The 19,791-nt window shown below is 39.9% G+C and overlaps 1 protein-coding gene across 1 annotated transcript in view; it reads left to right on the forward strand.

The window, feature by feature from the left end:
* AFF2 (ALF transcription elongation factor 2) overlaps positions 1 to 19,464 on the forward strand; it is a gene marked incomplete at both ends in the record, with an annotated part of 331,742 nt that extends 312,278 nt beyond the window's left edge. The window contains 9 exons of the mRNA XM_079541773.1: positions 329 to 468; positions 998 to 1,061; positions 4,290 to 4,426; positions 7,697 to 7,768; positions 8,140 to 8,233; positions 10,973 to 11,020; positions 11,541 to 11,590; positions 14,590 to 14,804; positions 19,343 to 19,464. Coding sequence (XP_079397899.1) covers positions 329 to 468; positions 998 to 1,061; positions 4,290 to 4,426; positions 7,697 to 7,768; positions 8,140 to 8,233; positions 10,973 to 11,020; positions 11,541 to 11,590; positions 14,590 to 14,804; positions 19,343 to 19,464 — 942 coding nt within the window. The remainder of the gene's footprint in view (positions 1 to 328; positions 469 to 997; positions 1,062 to 4,289; positions 4,427 to 7,696; positions 7,769 to 8,139; positions 8,234 to 10,972; positions 11,021 to 11,540; positions 11,591 to 14,589; positions 14,805 to 19,342) is intronic.
* Between the last annotated feature and the right edge of the window lie 327 nt (positions 19,465 to 19,791).

Consider the following 19,791-nt stretch of genomic DNA (forward strand, 5'->3'; position numbering starts at 1 on the left):
ACAACTATCTACTAATTCTGTAGAAAAACTGTTACATTAGTGTGATCCACCTCATACTGAGTTTTTTTCCAGCCTGCAGCCCAACTTGGCTTTAATGAGTGTGTTGTCAGTAGCACTGTGTTGTCCAGGATGACTGTCACCTTGGACTGGAGTCATAATGCCTAATTAATCTAATGGGGTCACGTCATAAAGGATGGAAGATGATTTCATGAGGTTTCTTGGACGTAGTTGGGTAAACATGCATGTACCTTAGCTTTTTTTGAATTTTGAATTATGAATAATATTTGAATATTATGAATATTCAAATAATAGCAGTCCATTTTTCTAGGAGGAAGAAACACACAGTGCACCAACAGCCAACACTGTTCTTGATACGAACCATCTAGAAACAGACGTCTGGTCTGCAATGCCAACTCTTTCCAATGGGAATTCTGAGTCCAGAAGACCTAAAATCACATTTGATGATGTGTGAGTACTATTAGATCTCTTTGTGCTAGTTGCATATTAGGTACTTGGGATTTCTGTAAAGTAGAGTTCCCAGTGAAAGAAAAGTACCTTTAATTATTATGGTAGCATTGGGCATTTGTGTGGACAGTACTGCACAGTGGCATGTACAGTTTTAAACTTTACTAATGAACTGTTATCACTGATTAATGAAGTCTCTGCTGATGAATGTTTTCAGATCATGAATGTTGGCTCACAGTAATTCTTCTTAATTTTTTTCTAATTAGTTTAAAATATTTTTCCTTTTCCTCTGTTCAGCAGACTTTAATGGCTCCTTTGGGTGGCCAGTTTCCACAGCTAGTTATTTTGCATTCTGGTAACTCATCAGATCTTTTCATATGGCAATTTCAGATTAATATCAGGATAAGACTGAAAGTGATAAGTAGGTATATACATCTAAATTGTTCTTGGAAGCAGTAAGCACTTTTCTCAAGCAATGTTGGTCCAACTGTGTGAAAACAAAGACTTGAAATAATTGATTTTGTCTCTTTAGGCTCCACAATGCAGATTATTATATGCAAGAAGCTAAGAAGCTAAAGCATAAAGCAGATGCATTGGTAAGTTTTCAAGGCTTTTTTTGTCTCTCTCCACTATGGAGCTGGGTATTACAAAAATTTGAATTCTTAATCTTTCCTAAAGCCTCAGAAACCAAAGGAACCCTTCTGTGGACTAAAATATGCTTCAAACTGTACTCTGTAAACACACTGCCCACAACAAGCCAAAGCCTGAGCATCATTCCTAGGCTTTAACACATCATTCACGCTGAAATAAACTTCTTACAATAGCTGGTTTCTCTTCTGGGGAGAAGCAACAATCTTACTGTGGAAAGGATGTAAGATAATATCAGCAAAGTTGATGTGTTTTTGAAATTTGCCCTTATACTTGCTTTGAGCCCAAAACAAAAATACTGAAAGCTAAAAAAAGGCAAATTTCATCATCCTTTGGCAAAACTACTTGATATTTTAAATCCGGTTGTTTAAAATTTACAGGAATTGATTTTTTAATAGTGCATTTGTTTTTATTGCATGCTATTAGGCTGGCAAATAAAGACTGAACACACTTTTTTTTACAAAAAAAAATCTTGCAATGAGGTAGTTCAGTGCTGGGAAAGCTTCTTCTCTCATTTTGTCCCAGATTAAATTGCACCTAAACTGGCCTAATTTTGCAGAGATTTGATTTTGACAGAACTACCATATCTGATACATTACAATTCTGACAGATTTCAGCCATAGTTTGTTCAGTCCAATGTATTGCTAACACTGAAGTGCCTTTAATAGTCATTTGTTTGCAGTATGGTCTGTGCTCCTCTATGCCGTGCAGAATAGCAGCTCATTTATGCAGGCTAAGTGGAACTTGGTTCATCTATTTATTTAAACCAAGATGTCTTAGAGTGTGGCCATTCATTTCATCCCTCCAGTTCTTCTTCAGTTGTAATTTGGGTGATTATTCACCTGTCACTGATCATTTGGGCAGTTTTGTGTGTGCATACAGTGTCATCCTACATCAGAGACTTTTGTACCTGGAAATAAATGCTTGTCAAAAAATAAAACAATGAAATGCTACGTTGTAAAAATTAAGAAACCACTGTTCTCCCTCTGCTGTCGGTGAGCTGAAAGGGTAAAGGAGAATTGATGCACCAAGCTGCCTGCTTCAGCTTTCCCTGCATTATCAGCGTGTTTTCTATGGGAGTTGGATGTGGGCTTTTGTCATCGCACCGCAATTGTCACCAAGGCAGCAGCTTCCCTCCCAAGGTACCCATTCAGAGGGGCTGTGAGCACCGAGACCTGTGGCCTGGCCCAGATCTGGCTTCATCACAGTGCTGGGACCTCAGTCAGGAAGGCTGGCAGAAGTGGCCTGGCAGCACCTCCCTCAACTGGCTGACCTTTAGAAAAAGCACACATGGCTCTGGCACAGGGCTGCCTGCTCCACAGGCAAATATTTACAGGCTCAGGCTCCTGATGATCTCAACGTGTTATGTCGATCCGCTTTCCTCCACAGTCTGATTTGCTCCATAAGTGTTGACCTGTCTTCCATCCTCTTACCTTTGACTGTGCCTTGTGGAATTAGTGGTGTTTCTCAAGCAGAACTAAGAGGAGCAGGCAGAGCATGTCATGCCGCTACCCGCGGGCAGGCTTCTCCTGTCACATGCAGTTTGACACCCCGAGTGCTCCTACAGGAATGTGGGGCCAGACACTACGATAAGACTTGTTGGCAGACATAGATACCCACCAACAATCTGCTTTTTGCTTTCCGCTACTTAGGTCTCAACCTTTCCCCCTGCACCCACCCACTCAATACAGCTGCACTCAAATTATCTCCATCTAACACGTTTGCTGTGAAAACCTGAACTGTTAGTTGTCCTATGGAAACAATTGCTTCTGGTTACTTGGTGCTGACATGACAAAGAACAAGCAGAAATGAAAGACATGGTTGGAAAGATACCGCACGTGGCCTCCGAATATGTCAGCACATGTGAATGAGATGTGTCTATTGCTGTGCAGTGCTGTGTCTGAGCTTGTATGGCACAGAGATCTCTGGCGAAGGATGCAGCATTTTGTATCATGGGAGCAACCTCTCCTTGTCCTGCACAGCAGTAAGGAATCAGCTGATTTGGACACATTGCAGTATCCACTAACTGAGCTTGCTCTATTCTCAGCTGTGCTATGGTGAGATGGGGCAATTCCAGTTACTCCACTGGAGTCAGTGTGGAGCAAAGTACAGGGGGGAATCCCATTTCTGTCTCAAACTGTGTGTAAACACTCAATCTGCTCCCTTTTGTAATACACGTGTTTTCTTTGGAAGACACGAAGCAAGGAAGTAGCAGTATATGCTGAGGAGTACAGTGGAGTACAGGGAAAGCATCCAGAAATGTTTCCCCTTTTTAAATCGTTCAGGTAATCCCTATCCATCATACAAAGGCTTTGAATGTAATCAGTGTGCAAGTGCAGTGCCTGAAATTGTAACCTTCCATGAATGCAGAGGGTAGTGCTTAAAAGGAGTAGCCACAAAGCCAGAGATGCTGTTACCTTGAACAAATACTACGTGTTCTGCTTAATATATTGGTAGAATCAGCTTCCATTTAATGAGTGAGAAGCATAAGCAGATGCATCAAAATATTTTGATAAAGACATCCACAGAAATTTTTAAATGACATAAAGTATATCAGATCTCTTCCATCCCGCTATCAAAAATGGAAAATGTTAAACACTATTATAAAATACTTACTATAAAAATGTCGTATATAATATTCATTACACATAAAAAAGAAATCAGGATGTCTAAGTCAGTTTAATCACAACCATTATGAGAGCTAAAACCTTTCGCAATAAAATCCTAGTAAAATAAAATATTTAGCAGTGCTATATTTTCTCCTTTTTCTTTCTCCCCCTCTTTCAATCACAACATAAATGATGAGGGCTTTTTTTTTTTTTACGTCAACAGCCACCACAGATTGTGACAACTGACAAATGGCTCGGATCTGTTGCTTAACCCATGCACACTTGCACACAAACTTAGTTTATATATTGAAGAGCAGTATTGATTTGCTCATTGCCTTTGTAAACCCATGGATGCCATTTGGCTTTCCTCTGTGCAGTGCCTGGCCATATATCACCTGAAAAGATTTGGGATAAACATACACCTGGCTTCAATTTCTGTATACGTTCACCCCTAACTTGTGGCCATGCTTTGCTTTCATCTTAATGCTGGTGTTGCTTTCTATTATGATCTGTCTGCCTCAAAATTAAAGCTGAAGGGTTTCCTTGATGATATCATTTCCATTTCAGCTGGAGAAGTTCGGCAAAGCAGTGAATTATGCTGATGCTGCCCTGTCCTTCATCGAGTGTGGGAACGCTATGGAGCGAGATCCATTAGAAGCTAAATCTCCATATACCATGTACTCAGAGACTGTGGAACTCATCAGGTTAATGTCCTTTCTGTGATCATTTTCATAAGCTCATTTCAGTCATAATTAGAACCTGCTATGTTTTAAAAAATATAATTTCAACGTATTAATGATTTGTCCAAAGCATCTTCATCTCAGAAGTCATCATAATTAGTTCTTGCCATTTTATTAATGTCATGGAAAATTTATAATTGATGGACACTGCTTTTATAAATTATCCCCTTTAGAGGTTATAATGTGAGTGTTATAATTTGCAATATTCATAAAATTAAAATTGAGATGTAGTGGGTGGAAGTAAAGTACAGTAATTTCACTGTTTGGCAATGACACTTGTCTTTTAGAAGGTGTAGTTTTATAATTCAGAACACTAAAGTGAGTCTATCAGGATTGCTATTACAAACCTTGTTTTTAGAGGTTTATAACATGGTAGTAAAAAAAAAAAAGAAAAAAAGAAAAGAGCTGAAACCTGAAACCTGGCACTAAAAATCATAGTGGAAGGTGAAGGAAGCTTTTTGCTTTTATTGTGCTAAAAAAGTATACTTTTTAATGATGAATGCAATCCAGATGAATTCGCTTTAATGCAGTTTTGTAGACTTATGGGCTAGAATACAGATGAGAGAGCTTGTACTTACTAGTAAAATCAGTGTTTAAAAATCTGCTGCTGTTACCTGTATCTGTTTCATAATGTGTAGTTCATAGAAATAATGGTCTCCCAAGTAACTAAGGTTTTCTTTGCTTTACCAATGCAAATTATCAAAGTGAAATTGGGTAGGATTAAATTTACCTGTAAGTAGAACAATAGGATTTTCCTTCTTCACTGCGATGCACCTTTGCTTTCCCCTGCGTATGCTGGGAATTTCATCATTGATGTCAGTGTAATTACTGGCAGTATACACAAGAGGTAGAGAAGGTGGTTAATCAGACCTCTAAGTGTTTGCTTTTCAATAGAACAAAGGTTGCTTTTTGGCATGCAGGATTTCAATATGCCAGATTAGCTATTAAAGGCAGTCAAAAAATAAAGCGTGTTTTACATTTTGAATAAGTAGGTATTTACATTATAAAATGTATCAGATTTTAAGAAGCTCTTACTCTCAGGTTAATAATATGCCTGTTCAATATTTAAAATGTTGTTACATTCTGTTCTTTTTGAAGAGAGGAAGAAAATCAAAGAGATTACTCAACAAAAAATGATATTCACTCAATGTTTAGGCTCCAAGTTAAACCCTCAGGTGCAGTGGAATTAAGAAAATCTGTTTCCCTGTGCTGGAACTCCTCCTGTACTCTAACAGCAGATAGTTTGGTACCTTTTGTGCTGAACTACATAACTACAGCTATACAGGAGGGCAAACTCACTTTAAAGAAGTGAGTAGTAGACACCACATTTTTTTCATTTTTTAAGGGAACCACGAAGCGCAGTTGAAAGTCTTGTTCCTCCACCCCACAGTCTGTGTTCAGAAGTGGGTCTGGATTCAACAGCCACAACACGTGTGTGGCAGCTCCAAGAGCAGCTCCCCTCTACCTACAGCTCCAGTGTGGGATGGAGTCAGCTGAGTCTATGGCTGTACCATGATGCAGCCAACTTTCAGCAGCACCTGTGTCCCCTCTGCCTTCCTCCACCCCACAGCAGAGCTTCCTGGCAGCTCCTGGCCCACTGAGGGGTGGACAATAGATAGACCTTGGCACAGAAGCAGCACCTGCACTGCTTCTGGACTGCTTTTTGAACTGCTTCTGATTGTAAAGGAATCTCTAGGAGTTCCTTACAGTTGACCTCCAATTTCTATGTAGCTCCAGTCAGGTGAGGTGAACTCTACCCCCTACCACCAAAGATGGAGCCTCGTCCATAAATTCGTGCATGCAGCATCTTGTAGGCAGAGGTTAAACTGATTTGACCATTTAATTGGCATCAGTAGACAGACATGAAAAAAAGGTGATTGCCCAGCTGAGCAGCAGGCTGGTTCCAGTTCAATAATCTCTAGGGACAAATACAACTCTCGTGGGCTACAGCTGAATGCAAAAAGGAAACATGCAGCAGTGCACGTGCACTTCTGTAATGTGGCTCATAATATTAACATAGATTTTTACTGTGGGCTATGAAACAGAAGGTTTTTCTCATTTTCACTCCTCCCCCTCTTGGAGGCCCATTTTTTTCCTTTTTGCATTATCTGTGTCTGACCTGAGTATCTGCATCAGACATCTATTTGTCAAAGCAAGCAGAGCATCAAAGAGATTGGAAATATCAGAGGTGTGACGTTCAAAGCTCTTTTGGTTAATGGTAATGCTAAAATGCCCAACGTAACATTGAAAAATCCCAAAGAGACATAGCACTCTGTGTTTGACTGGACTCATTCAGTATGACTAGAACAACAATATCAAAAAGCAGGTGAGATAGGACAGGGAGGAAGCACATCAGGGGTTGTGCTGATAATGGGGATGGTGAGAGGAAGGCAGGCTGAGAGCAGCACTGCCTGCCTGCACACCATTACCTCCTTGTAAATGAGAACTCATCAAGATTGCCTGGATACCTTAAAACTTTCTTATGCAACACTGAACCCTATTACTTATTCTAACACAAGTACCTGTGAAATTGCATTAGGGCTCAGAACAATGAGTTTGTGTGATGAATTGATTTTCAAGAGACTAAATGCATGACATGGAGTGTGCTCAGTTAAAGAAAAAAAATAAGAGAGAGAGGAGGCGTATCTGCTCAGTCTTTCATTGTCCAAGTGCTGGAAAACAGCAATTAAACAGAGAAAGGAGACAAAGTATGTAAGATTTGTAAATTAATGGACTGCAGAACTTAAAAAAACTATGAGCATGACCTTTCCTGCATTTAACACCATTTTCCATATAAAATACATAGAAAAAATGTATATATTAAGAACTCCGAAATTGTACTTACGAAAAGGATTCTGTAATCATCATTCAAGCCCAAAGTGTTTTATGTAAAATATTTTTCCATATTACTTTACTCTTCAGCATACAGAGGGACAAGATCTTATGTATCTGTCCAACACTCATCACAGGTGTTTGCAGGACTCTGCATCAGTAATATCAGGAACAGTTCACCTTATTGGCCCTGAAAGTGGGTTGATGATTTACTTCAGCCCTCCCAATTTTAAGTGGTGCTTTCTGTTGGATTTTGCATCATCTTACCATTATGGAACAATGTGATCATTAGCTGTTGAGGCTGTAAGCTTGCCTTTGTGCACCTGTCATTTTTCAGTGTGACACTAGTATTTGTCAAAACAACTGAACACACGTTTCTTCTCTCCTTACCTTTCTCACAAGGTATGCAATGAGGCTCAAGAATTTCACAGGCTCTTCTGCCACAGAAGGGGACAAGAAACTAGCAGTTTTATGGTAAGTCCCACTGCGACAAGGAGAAGCAGCTGAAATCTTCAGGAGGACTTCAAAAGTACTGAATTACTTAAGCAGCTTACAGAAGATCATTATTCTTGTTTTCCATTAAACTATTAAAGGATAACTAATGGATTTCTTCAGCAGCTGACTAAACATTTATTCTTCTAATTTATATTCTTATCAAGATTGGATTATAATGCTTTTGACCTTTTTTTTTTTTCCTTTCATTTGCTTATGTTTCAAAACCTAACATTAGAACAGAAACCATAAAATATAGGCCAGCTTTCTTACTTTTCTTTTTTTTTTTTACCTTCAGTTTATAAGTTTCATTTAGCAGTGGAATTAACACAATCCTTTCCTAATTACTGCAGCTACCGATGCTTATCGCTTCTGTACTTGAGAATGTTTAAGCTAAAGAAGGACCATGCTATGAAGTACTCCAGATCTCTGATGGAATATTTTAAGGTAATCTTTATTCTGTTTAATTTATTGATATGAAATGAAATTCATACTGGCACTGAGAGCTCTCACAGTATAACTGCATGACTTAGAAGTCCTCCATTTAACCTCTCCCCTGAAAAGTGTAGGGAGGGTGTCTGCAGGGGAGTGGGGACAGGAGTGATTTGAGGGATGTTTGGATTAGTCACTTGATTCAAAAGACCATACTCAGTAACTCCACTAAAATAACATTATTCTTAACTCTGTGTAATCTTTATGCAAGATTTTGTAAAGACTTCAGTACATAAGTGATTATGTGCTGACCCCGCTCCCCCTCCCATCTCCCCCACACACACAAAGAACCATGATAAAGCAGTTCTTTAGGCTTCACTTCATTAAATTTAGTTTTGAAATTCAGGTAGATATGCTGAAGCTTATTGCAGACTCTCAGATTTTTGGTGGCTCCTCTGTAGCTGGGTTCAGCTATCTCCAGCGTAAGTCTGCTTGCTTATAACAGCCTCAGTAGGAGCTGCCTTTAGCACTCTGTTTCTGAGGAACTTTGTATAGCCATATCTGTGTCTTGTTTTCCTTTCCCTTGAAAGAGCGGAGAGCAAGTGACTGTTCTGACTTAATGATATTTTCCTTTACTTTGGCAATTGCTATTTATCCAGTGTGAGAACAATTGCTTGCTTTCTCTAAATTATGAAACAGAATTTCTTCAGTTCTCCCAACATTCTGATATACATATTTCACTAGTTAATACAGTTTGAAGCATGCATTTATTCTTGTACTTGGTCACTACATGCTATTATGTTATTTTTTAGTTGTGCAGCTATGGCAGCCCATCCATCTTTTTTTTTTTTTTTTTTAAAAAGCCTCTTTGGCCCAGGCTTTGACTTACTGGTACTGCGAAGTCTAAATCTCCTAACACTCAGCTTTAATATTTTCATGTAAATGGTCATGAAATGGTTATTCTGCTGTAAAACTATGCTATGAACTTGCTACGAACTGCTATTCAGCCTGGACTTGACTGTTGTTCTGTGTGTGATACGTAGGCACTCGGCTGCGTCCATGTATCTTGGTAATTCAGTAACAGGACATCTGACCTTGTGCCTAAATGGAGGATGTCTTGAAGTCATTAGGGTTCTTGTGTTGCCTTCAGTGAATATTCAAGCAGGAGTTTGTGCAGCAAATAACATTTGAACTGGGGGTGTTGGTAGCCTCAGCATTATCATGAAATGCATTCCTTTCACTTCGGATTTTATCCAGGACAGATATAGGTTGTCTCTTAAAAAAATGATTATTAGACTTTATCAGCAAACAGCAATGATCCATTAAAAACAAAGTAAGAGGGGACAAGGGAGGGGGGATGTGATTCTCTTTTCCCTTAAAATCACTTTACATTCTCTAGCTGTATGAAGTAATGAGCATATATATGGTGAAGAACGAAGAAAATTAAAAAGTAATTAAAGAAAATGCCCAAAAAGCTGTTTTCAGGCTTTCTAATTGTAGCTGAGTATTTCAGCTGATGTTACTGGATGTATGGAATGGGCCACTGCAACTTGTTTGCTAGAAATAGCTTTTGAGTCTATACAGATTTTATGTTCAGGATCATTTTGTAGTGAATGCATGCAAGGAGAAAAGACAAGAATAGAGCTATTAAATAGATATTAGTTTTGTATTGCTGCACAGTGTCCTCTGTGTTCACTAGCAAGAGCCTTTAATACAAACTGAATGGATTAACTGTTTTAATAGAATTGTTATTCAAAGTTTTGCATAATTTTAATTGTGAAAAGCAGTCCAGTGCTTACAGCTGAACTGGAGATTAATATTTCGATAGAATTGTTTTTCCTGTTTTTCCTCACAACTGTCGCTGTTCAAATTGAAAACATCTGTAGACAGAGCTGGTTCGGATTAATTTCCAGTTAGATGTTTCAAAATAACCTTTTAATCATAAAAAAAGTTTTGAAATTCAGGAACAACTTGGATTAAAATGTAGTCAAAATATAAATGCTTAAAATTGAAATCAAATTTTGTAAAATCTGTGCAAGTGGCATCATTTCACCTATTACACCTATGAATTTCAGGAGAATGTTTAACTTTTTTGAAAATACGTTGTCAGTAGTCCTTGATAAAAATATTTCAAATATCCTAATTGTCAAGTCCCTCTCATTGAGGTCTAGTCTACAGATAGTTACTCCAGATACTGTTGGAAATGATCCCCAAATGGCAGAAACTAATCTCAAAGCTCATTTTTGATCTCTGAAGACATTCCAGAGCAGTTTAGGATCTGCCTCTTTCTTGCTGGTGGCAAATACATGCTGGTGGCAAAAATATACATGTGCTCTGCAGCAAATGTTCTGGTTCATGCTCACATCTTTCATGAAATGCAGTATAGGCAGCACTGTTATGTTTTGGCAGTGTTTTCTGCTTTGATCAACACTGTTTGGCAAGTTCAGCCATAATTAAGAAATCAGGGATAGGAGTTTACTCTCAGAATCAGTTGCATGATCCTGAGCTCCACTGAATCTCTGTGCCCCACATGGAACATGGTGATTATAGGGATCAGACTAATTTTGTAATAACAATGGTAATACTTTGCAGAGAATTTGTGAAATATGTCTGAATTTTCACTCTGTGCTGACCTCTTTGCAAGGGACCTCAGATCAATTGCTTTCTTAGAGCACATGTAGATGGCTTCTGCCATGATACTAGTGATTTAATGGGAATTAAGAAAGGTACTATCTAGTCTGAGTCTTTGTAGAGAGTTGTACAAGATGCTACACAGGTGTGAGAGTCAAACTGAGTAAGCAAGTAAGGAAAGTCCATTCATGCAAATAAAATAAATAAAAACAAGAGAATTCAAGTTCCTTATGCAGAAGTTTTATTTCTCCTACTATCTGAATCTCAAGACAACTACGCTAGTAACATGGGGGAACTGCATTTTGGTAAGTCATCAACTAGAATTCTTTTTGGTTCCAATTAATGATTGCAGGCCTCCCTAAAGACAGAAAGTCATTTGCATTCTGAAGAACTTATTTTACAGACTAAGTTTAAATGGTAATTAAACCAATTCTTTGTAAACCACCTTTGTTTTTGCTGGGGCTTTATTGAATTTGTTCTTTTGTCAAGTGGCTTTCAAGCTACTGCCTGGAACCTACCTGTCATCCACGGACCACTTGTTTATGAGACCGATGTGCAGGGTTGCTGTTCTGCTACGTGCTCTGCAGCTCTTGCAGCTAAACCAGGCAACACTGAACCTTTAGTCTTTGGTATTAATGTACTTCGTCCTTCTTGCATCTCTTTTATTTACATTTTGATTTTGTACTTACAGAACTCTTCAAAAGCCTCACAGGCCCCCTCACCTTGGGGCGGCAATGGAAAGTGAGTATTTTCTGCTGAGTACTTCTATCTGGGAACAAGTGTTTCCAAAATGGGTGGGGAATGTTTGGGGTGCCTTTAAAGGCAAAGGCAAGGCCATGATGCAGTATTTTGGGAGCTGCAGATGTGTTTCAAATATCCAGCAGGCTACAGAATTGATCTTAAATGTTAATGGTCACTATATCTGCCTTTGGCCTGTGGGGATGATAAGTTTCCACTGCACTGAATTAGTTACCCATGTGAGCTATCCAAGGTGGATGGGAAGAAAGAGCTGTTACAGACCTTCCTCTTTGTTCCTCATAAGTCTAAAAGCAGCTATGGTGCCTCTGTGATGAATTCTTTAACAGTTTGCTTCTCCAGCTAAATGAAGGCCATAAAAATATCTGTTAATTAGCTAGCAAGAACCATGTTATTTCAGGAAGCCATAGTAAAGTTAACCTTCTTTGCAAAGATTTTTCAGTGATTTGTTCAGTAATGAAAGACCAATGAATTTTTCGTTGATATATGAGAAGTGCATTTTAATAAAACTAGAGGTGTAATAGTGTTGAAATTGTGAGGGCACTTAGTCAACCAATTATCAGAGGCTCTGTAGTAACATCCTTGTCTGAAAGCAGAGTAATGCAGCTATGGTCTGCTGTTCAGTGAAGGTGTGTTGCCACTGCAACCTTTCCTACAACTTGTGACAACTATTGCCATCTGGCACATGCTTTCTACTGCTCCTTTCTCCTGGCCGGACATACAGATAAAACAAAGGAGGAGGATTTGACCTTTCATTCCTCTTTTGTTTGAGTAGGCTGAATTCTAGGTGAAAATTATTTTTGTTAATGGGCTCTTCCTGGTGATTCATGAGAAGAAACAACTGTTAGGCATTCCTGAGCAACCAAATAAGTAAGCAAAATAATACAACTGTAGAGGGGCTGAATTGAAATTTTCATACAATTTTTTTTCCGATTCAGTGCAAAACCAGAAATTTCGTCATTTTGCTTGAAGGAAAATACTGTCCTAGATATTTTGAAATATTTTGGGGTGTGGCTCTGGGCCTGATGCTGGCACTGGGAGACCCTCTGCCTTCCCCAGAGCTGCTGGCTCTACCGTTTCTTCTTATCCTTCTGCACTTTTCAACCAGATGGGTGAAAAGAGCCACATACTGCATAGGAATGACCAAACACCATCAGAATGTGGCACCACTGAAGGGAGATCAGTGGTCGGGTTCAAGAGGAGGAGACAGCAGGATATTCTTAAATCTGTTTTTTAACAAAGCAAAACTTATGTATTGCCATGAAGTGTTGTCTGGCTCAGGATTTCAAATTACCAAAAATCTCCGCCTGGTCTACTGGGATTTTTGGCCACTTTTCTTTGAAAGGATTGTGAACCTCTATGAAGTTGGCCTGAGTTCCAGGCTGGCAATGAAACAAGTTTTCCCTGGTATCATTACAGAAATGTTTCCCACCTCTAGTGACACAAAACACAAAATAGAGAGATTTAATGGACTCACCACAGTAATGATGGCTGTGCACAACAGGGTAAATCCAATGAACAATGTGCTTTACTTGGCAGAAGTGCGTCAGCTCATTGTAAGTGGCTGTAACAAAATATTCCCAGTCCCCTCAGATTCTTATGATTTTTAACTACTCCCAGACCTAACTGAGTATAGTTCAGTTCTTCTGTGCATTAAAGTGGCATGTCAAGTAACCAGGATGCTTTGAGACTTAAAAATAAAGCATCTGTGCCATAGGACATGCTCAAACCATAACACATAAGCTGTGTAAAAAGCTACTAGCTGCCAAATTGTGATACATCCTTTTTCTAGAGCTAGAGAACATCTTGAGGAGTCTTTAGTTGAGCACTGGGAATAGCAGAGCACTGCAGGAAAATCTGCAGCAAGAACTGTCGCCGCTAATGCCTATTAGCCCAGCACTGCACCTGCAGGGTGTCTGTGCCTGGGTTTCATGGGTAGGGTCATTGTTGGTGGTTCATAAAGCCAAGAGGAACCTTTCTAGCCTGGGGTTTGGATCAGGCCAGTAGCAAGTCTGAGTGAGCTGCATGCTGTTGTACATCAATGGCTGCAGCTCTAGAGGGAGATTGTAACATCCCTGCTCAGAGAGTCTGGGAGTCTTTGCTTCATGAACAGAGCAGCAGGAGCATCTTGACCCTGCATTTCAAGTGTGTCCTATAGTAAACCGAATGCATTTGTCTAGGTAAGTGCTTCCAAATGGGTGCAAGAGGAGAGATTTTTGGAACCCTTGATCTTGTTCACCGAAACCAATTTTCAAAGAGAATAGCTGAATGTGAGCATTCAGCCCTGCACAGCTCTAAACATGAGCTTGCTGTGCCTACCTCTATGCTGCCTGCAGCCAGTAGGTTATTCCTAATCACTGGTTTTGGAATTAAAGGAAAATCTATATTAGAACATTAATACTGCTCTAAACAGTTAACTTAAAACACTGCTCTGTATAAACCTGTGCGGATGAACTGTAGGCAATTAGAACCAAATTTCCACGGCCAGTGTTAAAGAATCCTATAGAGATATTCATAATCCTGCAGTATCCTCAGCTCCTAACGCTGCTCTGCAGGGTGCTTTTAAGACTCACGCTTTACTTATTGCGATGACTGCATTTGGAGCAAACTGTCATTGTGGTTTCCACAAAATGCTTTAATAATTGGCTGATATTGCACATTGAGTGTTTTCTAACTGCCATAGCAGCTTCTGGCAACAGGTAGAAAAATCATTGCAGCTATGAGATATTTCTTTCTCTGAAAGATTGCTCTATTTTTAGGATAGCCACGTGCGTGGTTCTTTTTTAAATAACACGTTCATTTGTAGGGAGAAATAAATTCCTTTTTAGCTTCAATCAGTCCCAATTTATAAGCTCTCCTCTCTCATAAAACCAGGAGATACTGTTGCACATTCTTGCCTCACTGGGGCGCACAGTTGGTTTTTCAAGTGCATTGGAGTTGGCAATGTGCACAAAGGGGACTCACTCTCCCTTTCTGTCTTGCAGGAGCACAGAAACACCATCGCCTATGTCCCTGAGTCCATCCCCTGTCAGCTCTGCTGGAGGCAGCGCAGGCACCACTGGCTCTTCCTCAGCAGGGACCATCACCATCCCTCAGCGCATCCACCACATGGCTGCCAGCCACGTCAACATCACCAACAATGTTCTGCGAAGCTACGAGCACTGGGACATGGCTGACAAGCTGACTAAGGAGAATAAAGGTGCCCTGCATGCTTCTTCTTTGTCTGCTTGGGTTTATCTGCTTTAGCTTGCTTTCTGTTCTCATAGGTCTTATTTGGAGTTGGACCCAAAACAACCACATCTAACAACACAACTGTGACAGCTTGAGCAAACAGACTAAATCTGCTTGCTGGTCACTGTAGCCAAGGCATATCTTCTCTTGTCAAGCACAGAGGGGAGATGTGTAACAAGCTGAATGTGGGGTTATCAGAGCAGCTGGCAAATAATTTAGCAAACATGAGCCCCAATTGATGAGAGCTTTTGAGACTGCGAATTCATTCACAGTTTCAACTTCTCATAGAGCACTGAGGTTATTTTCAGACTGCTCTGTCAACTGGTTTTAAGACTATAAAAATGCTGGTTGGGATAGTAAGCAAACATAAGATGTCATATTTATGCAGGGAGTCTGGTTAGGACATGCCTATTAAAAAACACAACCTTGGTTCTCCTATTTTGGATTGCAAATCCACTTCCTTATTCCTAACATCGAAATGTATGTCTTTACTACAGTCATTTCAAAAGACTTTTGCCAAGTAGTTTTAAAGTAGGTTATATTGAGTATAGTGGAGTTGCAGAGGTGTAACTAAAGGGACAGATTTGGCCTATCTGTGAGCTGCCCCATAATTACTCAGATTCCAGCCATGGGCCTACACAAATTACTGACAAAGCTTTCTTTCATACTGGAGGTGCAGAGCCTAACTGGGAAGTATTCTCATCATGAATTGGCTCATTCTTCTAATAATACCAGGATTTCAGGTGTCTGGCTTCCCCTGACAAATGAGCTTGCTCAATGCAGGTTGATCTTAGTCCCATTAATGTCAGTGGCAAATTTCCACTGAGTTAGAGAAACCAAGCTTGAGATTTATAGGTCTTTATGTCTGAATAGTGGGTCATAATGATCTATCCCTGGGTGAGGATAGAAGTTCTGTCCAGTCCTCCCTACTGCTTCTTGCCTTTGTTTGCACTGGTTAATTTAGTAGCATTTTGGATTTTTTCCATATTTACATCCATTTTCATAAAGTATGAAAGTGATTCCCTGTCAAATGTACTGCATAATATTACAGTGGGAATGCAGAAGGATGCTCTGATAGGAGAAGGATGGTGATAGTCTTGTAATTAGCCCTCTGTGTTGTGGAGTTGTTAAATGTTCTGCTTGGTATTGAGTCAAAATAGCTCAGGCATTCAGCCAACAGACAGAAAATGTACCCAGCCACTGCTGTTATCAGCTCTAGAGCTGGATGAGAAAAAACCTGCTGACTCTTTCTGCTTTTCTCCCTCAACACTCTTCTTTGTTCTCCTTTTGATTTACAGACAGATAAGCCCAATTCTGCAAAGCAGTACAGAAGTAATCTTTATTCAGATGAGCAGTCCCTTGCCTTTAGTGGGACTGGATGCATAAATAAGAGTTTCTCACATGAGCAAGGTATCTAGGGTTGTGCCCTGTTCCTCTGTATCTTGTTTCACAACCTGCAGCCTTGTTACAGTGAATGGAAAGTTCATGTTACTTCAAATTTCATTTAAATGTTATAATCCATTGTAGAGAGATCAGAGTTTCATATGTGCTATAGTGCCTATCTTTACATTTTATCTGAAAAGATGTCTCATTTCTAATTAAGTACTAGATTTAAAGTTGCATTTTTAAACACAATTAAACTGCAATTTGAAAAATGCATGCTGTAATAAAAATATATGAGAAGTGCTGTGATAGTCATATCTATCACATGACAGATTTCATTTGGAGAAGATATATCTTAGACATTATTTCACGAAAAATATTATAGAGTTTGATGAACTCTACCTGAAATGATATTTAGTACTTGTCACCTGTATCTCTCACATCATTCAAAACCCCAATATCTTGCTGGATGGGACAGGACTGACCAATTATTGCACTGTTATAAGTAATCTTATCCAGCTGGACCGTATGTTGCCATGCACAAGCTCTGGTTCACTGGCCTGGGAACTGAGTGTTCGACATGTCTCATGAAAGCAGATGGGACAGGTGCAAACCTCAGACTCTAACTTGAAGCCCAAGTAAAGAACAAATCTCTTGATTTCTGATTTAGGGGTGTTTAATCAGTCAGTTCATCTTAAAAAAAAGAAAAAAAAAGAAAAGAAAAAAGGCAATTTCTTGTTTCCTGGAAGTAAGAGCTGTCCTTCCCCCCACAGTCCCCTCCAAAAAAGAGGGGGGGAAGGAAGGAGGGTTGGAAGAGAGGGAGAGAGGGGAGGAAAAAGAAGGATTTAAATGGAAAATGAATCTTCTGTTTTTGTGGTCAGCTCTCATTGTTTCTGTTGTCTTCTGAATCACAGGGGCTGTCTTGCCCAAGGACATGTCCCCAGTGAACTAACATAGTTCAAATAAAAATGTGGCCCCGTCATTGTAACATTTAATAGCCTTTACTTCTGGGTCTCACTGCTGTCATAGATGTTTCTTCGCTCATGTCCATGCAGACACAAGAGATCTCTGCCACATTATTGGAGCTTTGAAGCTTCCCCATGTGCACGGCTGTCATCTTAGGTTTTGTGTTCCTCTAAATATGCCACGCTCCCAGTTTGGACTTGACTCATGTCCATCTGGCTCAGAGCAGGAGCCAGAAGCCTTTCTTGTTGGCTTGACAAAAGATGTGCCATTAAAATAAAAAAGCATAGCAAGAGGAAGAGCAGCAGAACTATGACCTGCCAAGCCGATCTGGTTTGAAAAGAAAAGCAGAATCAATCTGCCGTGTACCTCTGGTTGAATTTTGCCATGTCCATGGAGCTTAGAATGTGTGGGAAAATAGATGGCATTTGTTATGAAACCTGTATCTGCAGCCAAAATGACAGGCTTCCCCAAGCCAACCCATGTTCTGGTTCGTAGTGGGTCACCGAGAGAATTTTTCACCATTCACGCAATCAAATTCTCAGCTGACTTTGCCAAATGAGATTTTTTTTTAAAGCTTCCAAAGATAACAGCACTTCGTGTCTACAGTAGAAAACAGTCAACTCTATAGTGATGAAGACCTGCTCTTTCACATATGAGTTTAATAAGTGGCTTCAGTGCTTATGGCTTTTTTTCAGAAATATTTTGAAGTTATTAAACCAAAATTAGGCTTTAAGGTGAATCCTCAGTGTTTGAAATTATTATTTATTTGAGCCTAGAATGGGGTAACTAGAATGCAGACAGTAAGTTTTTTCATTCCTAATTGTATTGATTTCACATTGGAGGAGGGGAATAAAAGACAGAGGAAGGAAGATGAAAAGTAACAGCTAGCTGCAGCATCTTAACTCAACTGGTGATAGCTCTAAGCTTTCATTATATGCTTGCCTTCAGCCAAATCACTTTGTGCTGTGATAGTACCATAGTTTTCACACTGACCGGGGTCAGGCTATCAATACTTGGATAGAAAACCTCAAAGCAGCACTTACTTGCTGAAGAAAATATTGATAATGTTTTTGTAACTGACATCTGCACTCCAGACCAGCAAGTTGGCTGCGTGCCTCACACTGGATTTTAGATAGGGTGAGAATGCGAGATCTGAGCCATTGTTGTGATTGCCGGTTGTTATCTGACTCTGAAAGGCCTTTAACTGAGACTAGGCTCCCACTCTCCTGAGTATAGTGTAAATGTTGCATGTGTGGGATTATCTGTGCCCCAGTGAGCATAATTCTGTGAGACAATAGAAGGCACAATTCAGTTCTCCATTGAAAGCAGTTAGGAGGTGTCTGTTGACCATAACAGGTTTAGCTTTTCACCTGGAGAACATCCAGCACTTGGTATACTTTGTTCTCTTAACCTGTGTGTTCTTTCTTCCTGCGTCTCTGTTCAGTGATCTCCTGATAACCCTTCCCAGCATCAAATCTCAGGGGCTTTACCCATCTCTTCTTTCCCCTCAGAGGCTCCTATTCTCCTACTTGCTGGTTTTCTCCCCTGTTGCCTCTTCTGCCACTCTTTCCACTCCAAACATGTCCTCTGGAGCCTGAAGCTGAATGAGCAAATGGCTAAAACCAGTGCAATAGGAGGAAATAGAAGGCTAGAAGAAAGAGCAAGAAGGTTTTTTAAGATGCAGACTAGCTCTTCATGCCCAGGAGAAGGTGCAGCATAGAAAAGGAAGTGCTGCAGTTCATTGTCCACTATTTAAATCACATACACAGCAAGCTTAGGCTAGACTTAAAAAACTGAAAGTGAAGATGTTGTACCATGTGACATAGTTTAGTGGGAAATACTGGTGATAGGTGGGTTGTTTGACTGGGTGATCTCAGAGCTCTTTTCCAACCTTGGTGATTCTACGGTTCCAAGCTCACTGTAGCAAGCAATCATACCACACTGGGGTTTGCTTCCAGCGTGGAAAGTCTAATTTGACCTAACTTGTATGTTTTTTGCCTTTGTTTAGTTATTTCCTACTGCCCGTGTACTGATGTGCGCAAGAACATAGGAACGCACAAAGCACACTGCTGCTAATGCATGTGAAATCATGATAACCTATTGATAACCCATGTACCATTGCCCAAAACAGTAATTTCTGCTTCCTGTGTATTGCAGAATTCTTTGTAGACCTGGACTCAGTGATGGGACCCTTAACACAACACAGCAGTATGACCAATCTGGTTCGTTACGTTCGCCAAGGACTCCACTGGCTCCACATTGAGGCTCATTTGTTGTAGTGACTGCTGCCCTGCTCATAACATCCCCATTCTTCTACCTCTACCAGCGCACAGACGATCACTGGTGGAACTCCACTCATTTCTGGAAATTTATTCATGTAACTTCATTTTTATTGCATTTTTTAATATCCTATCTATTGGAAGTAGAAGTCATCGTAAATGGAACTTATGACTAAAGAGCAGTATGTGTTGTACCATCTAATCATTTTCGACAATTTTCTATGCCTTGTGTCTCCTGGATCCTGCCATCCTTATGTGCTTTATGGAACGGTACATTCCCTGCAGTATTGTTTAAAGTCCATGCTGCCTTCAAGCAAAAACAAAAAA

Source organism: Tetrao urogallus (assembly GCF_951394365.1).
Source record: "Tetrao urogallus genome assembly, chromosome: 13".
NCBI lineage: Eukaryota > Metazoa > Chordata > Aves > Galliformes > Phasianidae > Tetrao > Tetrao urogallus.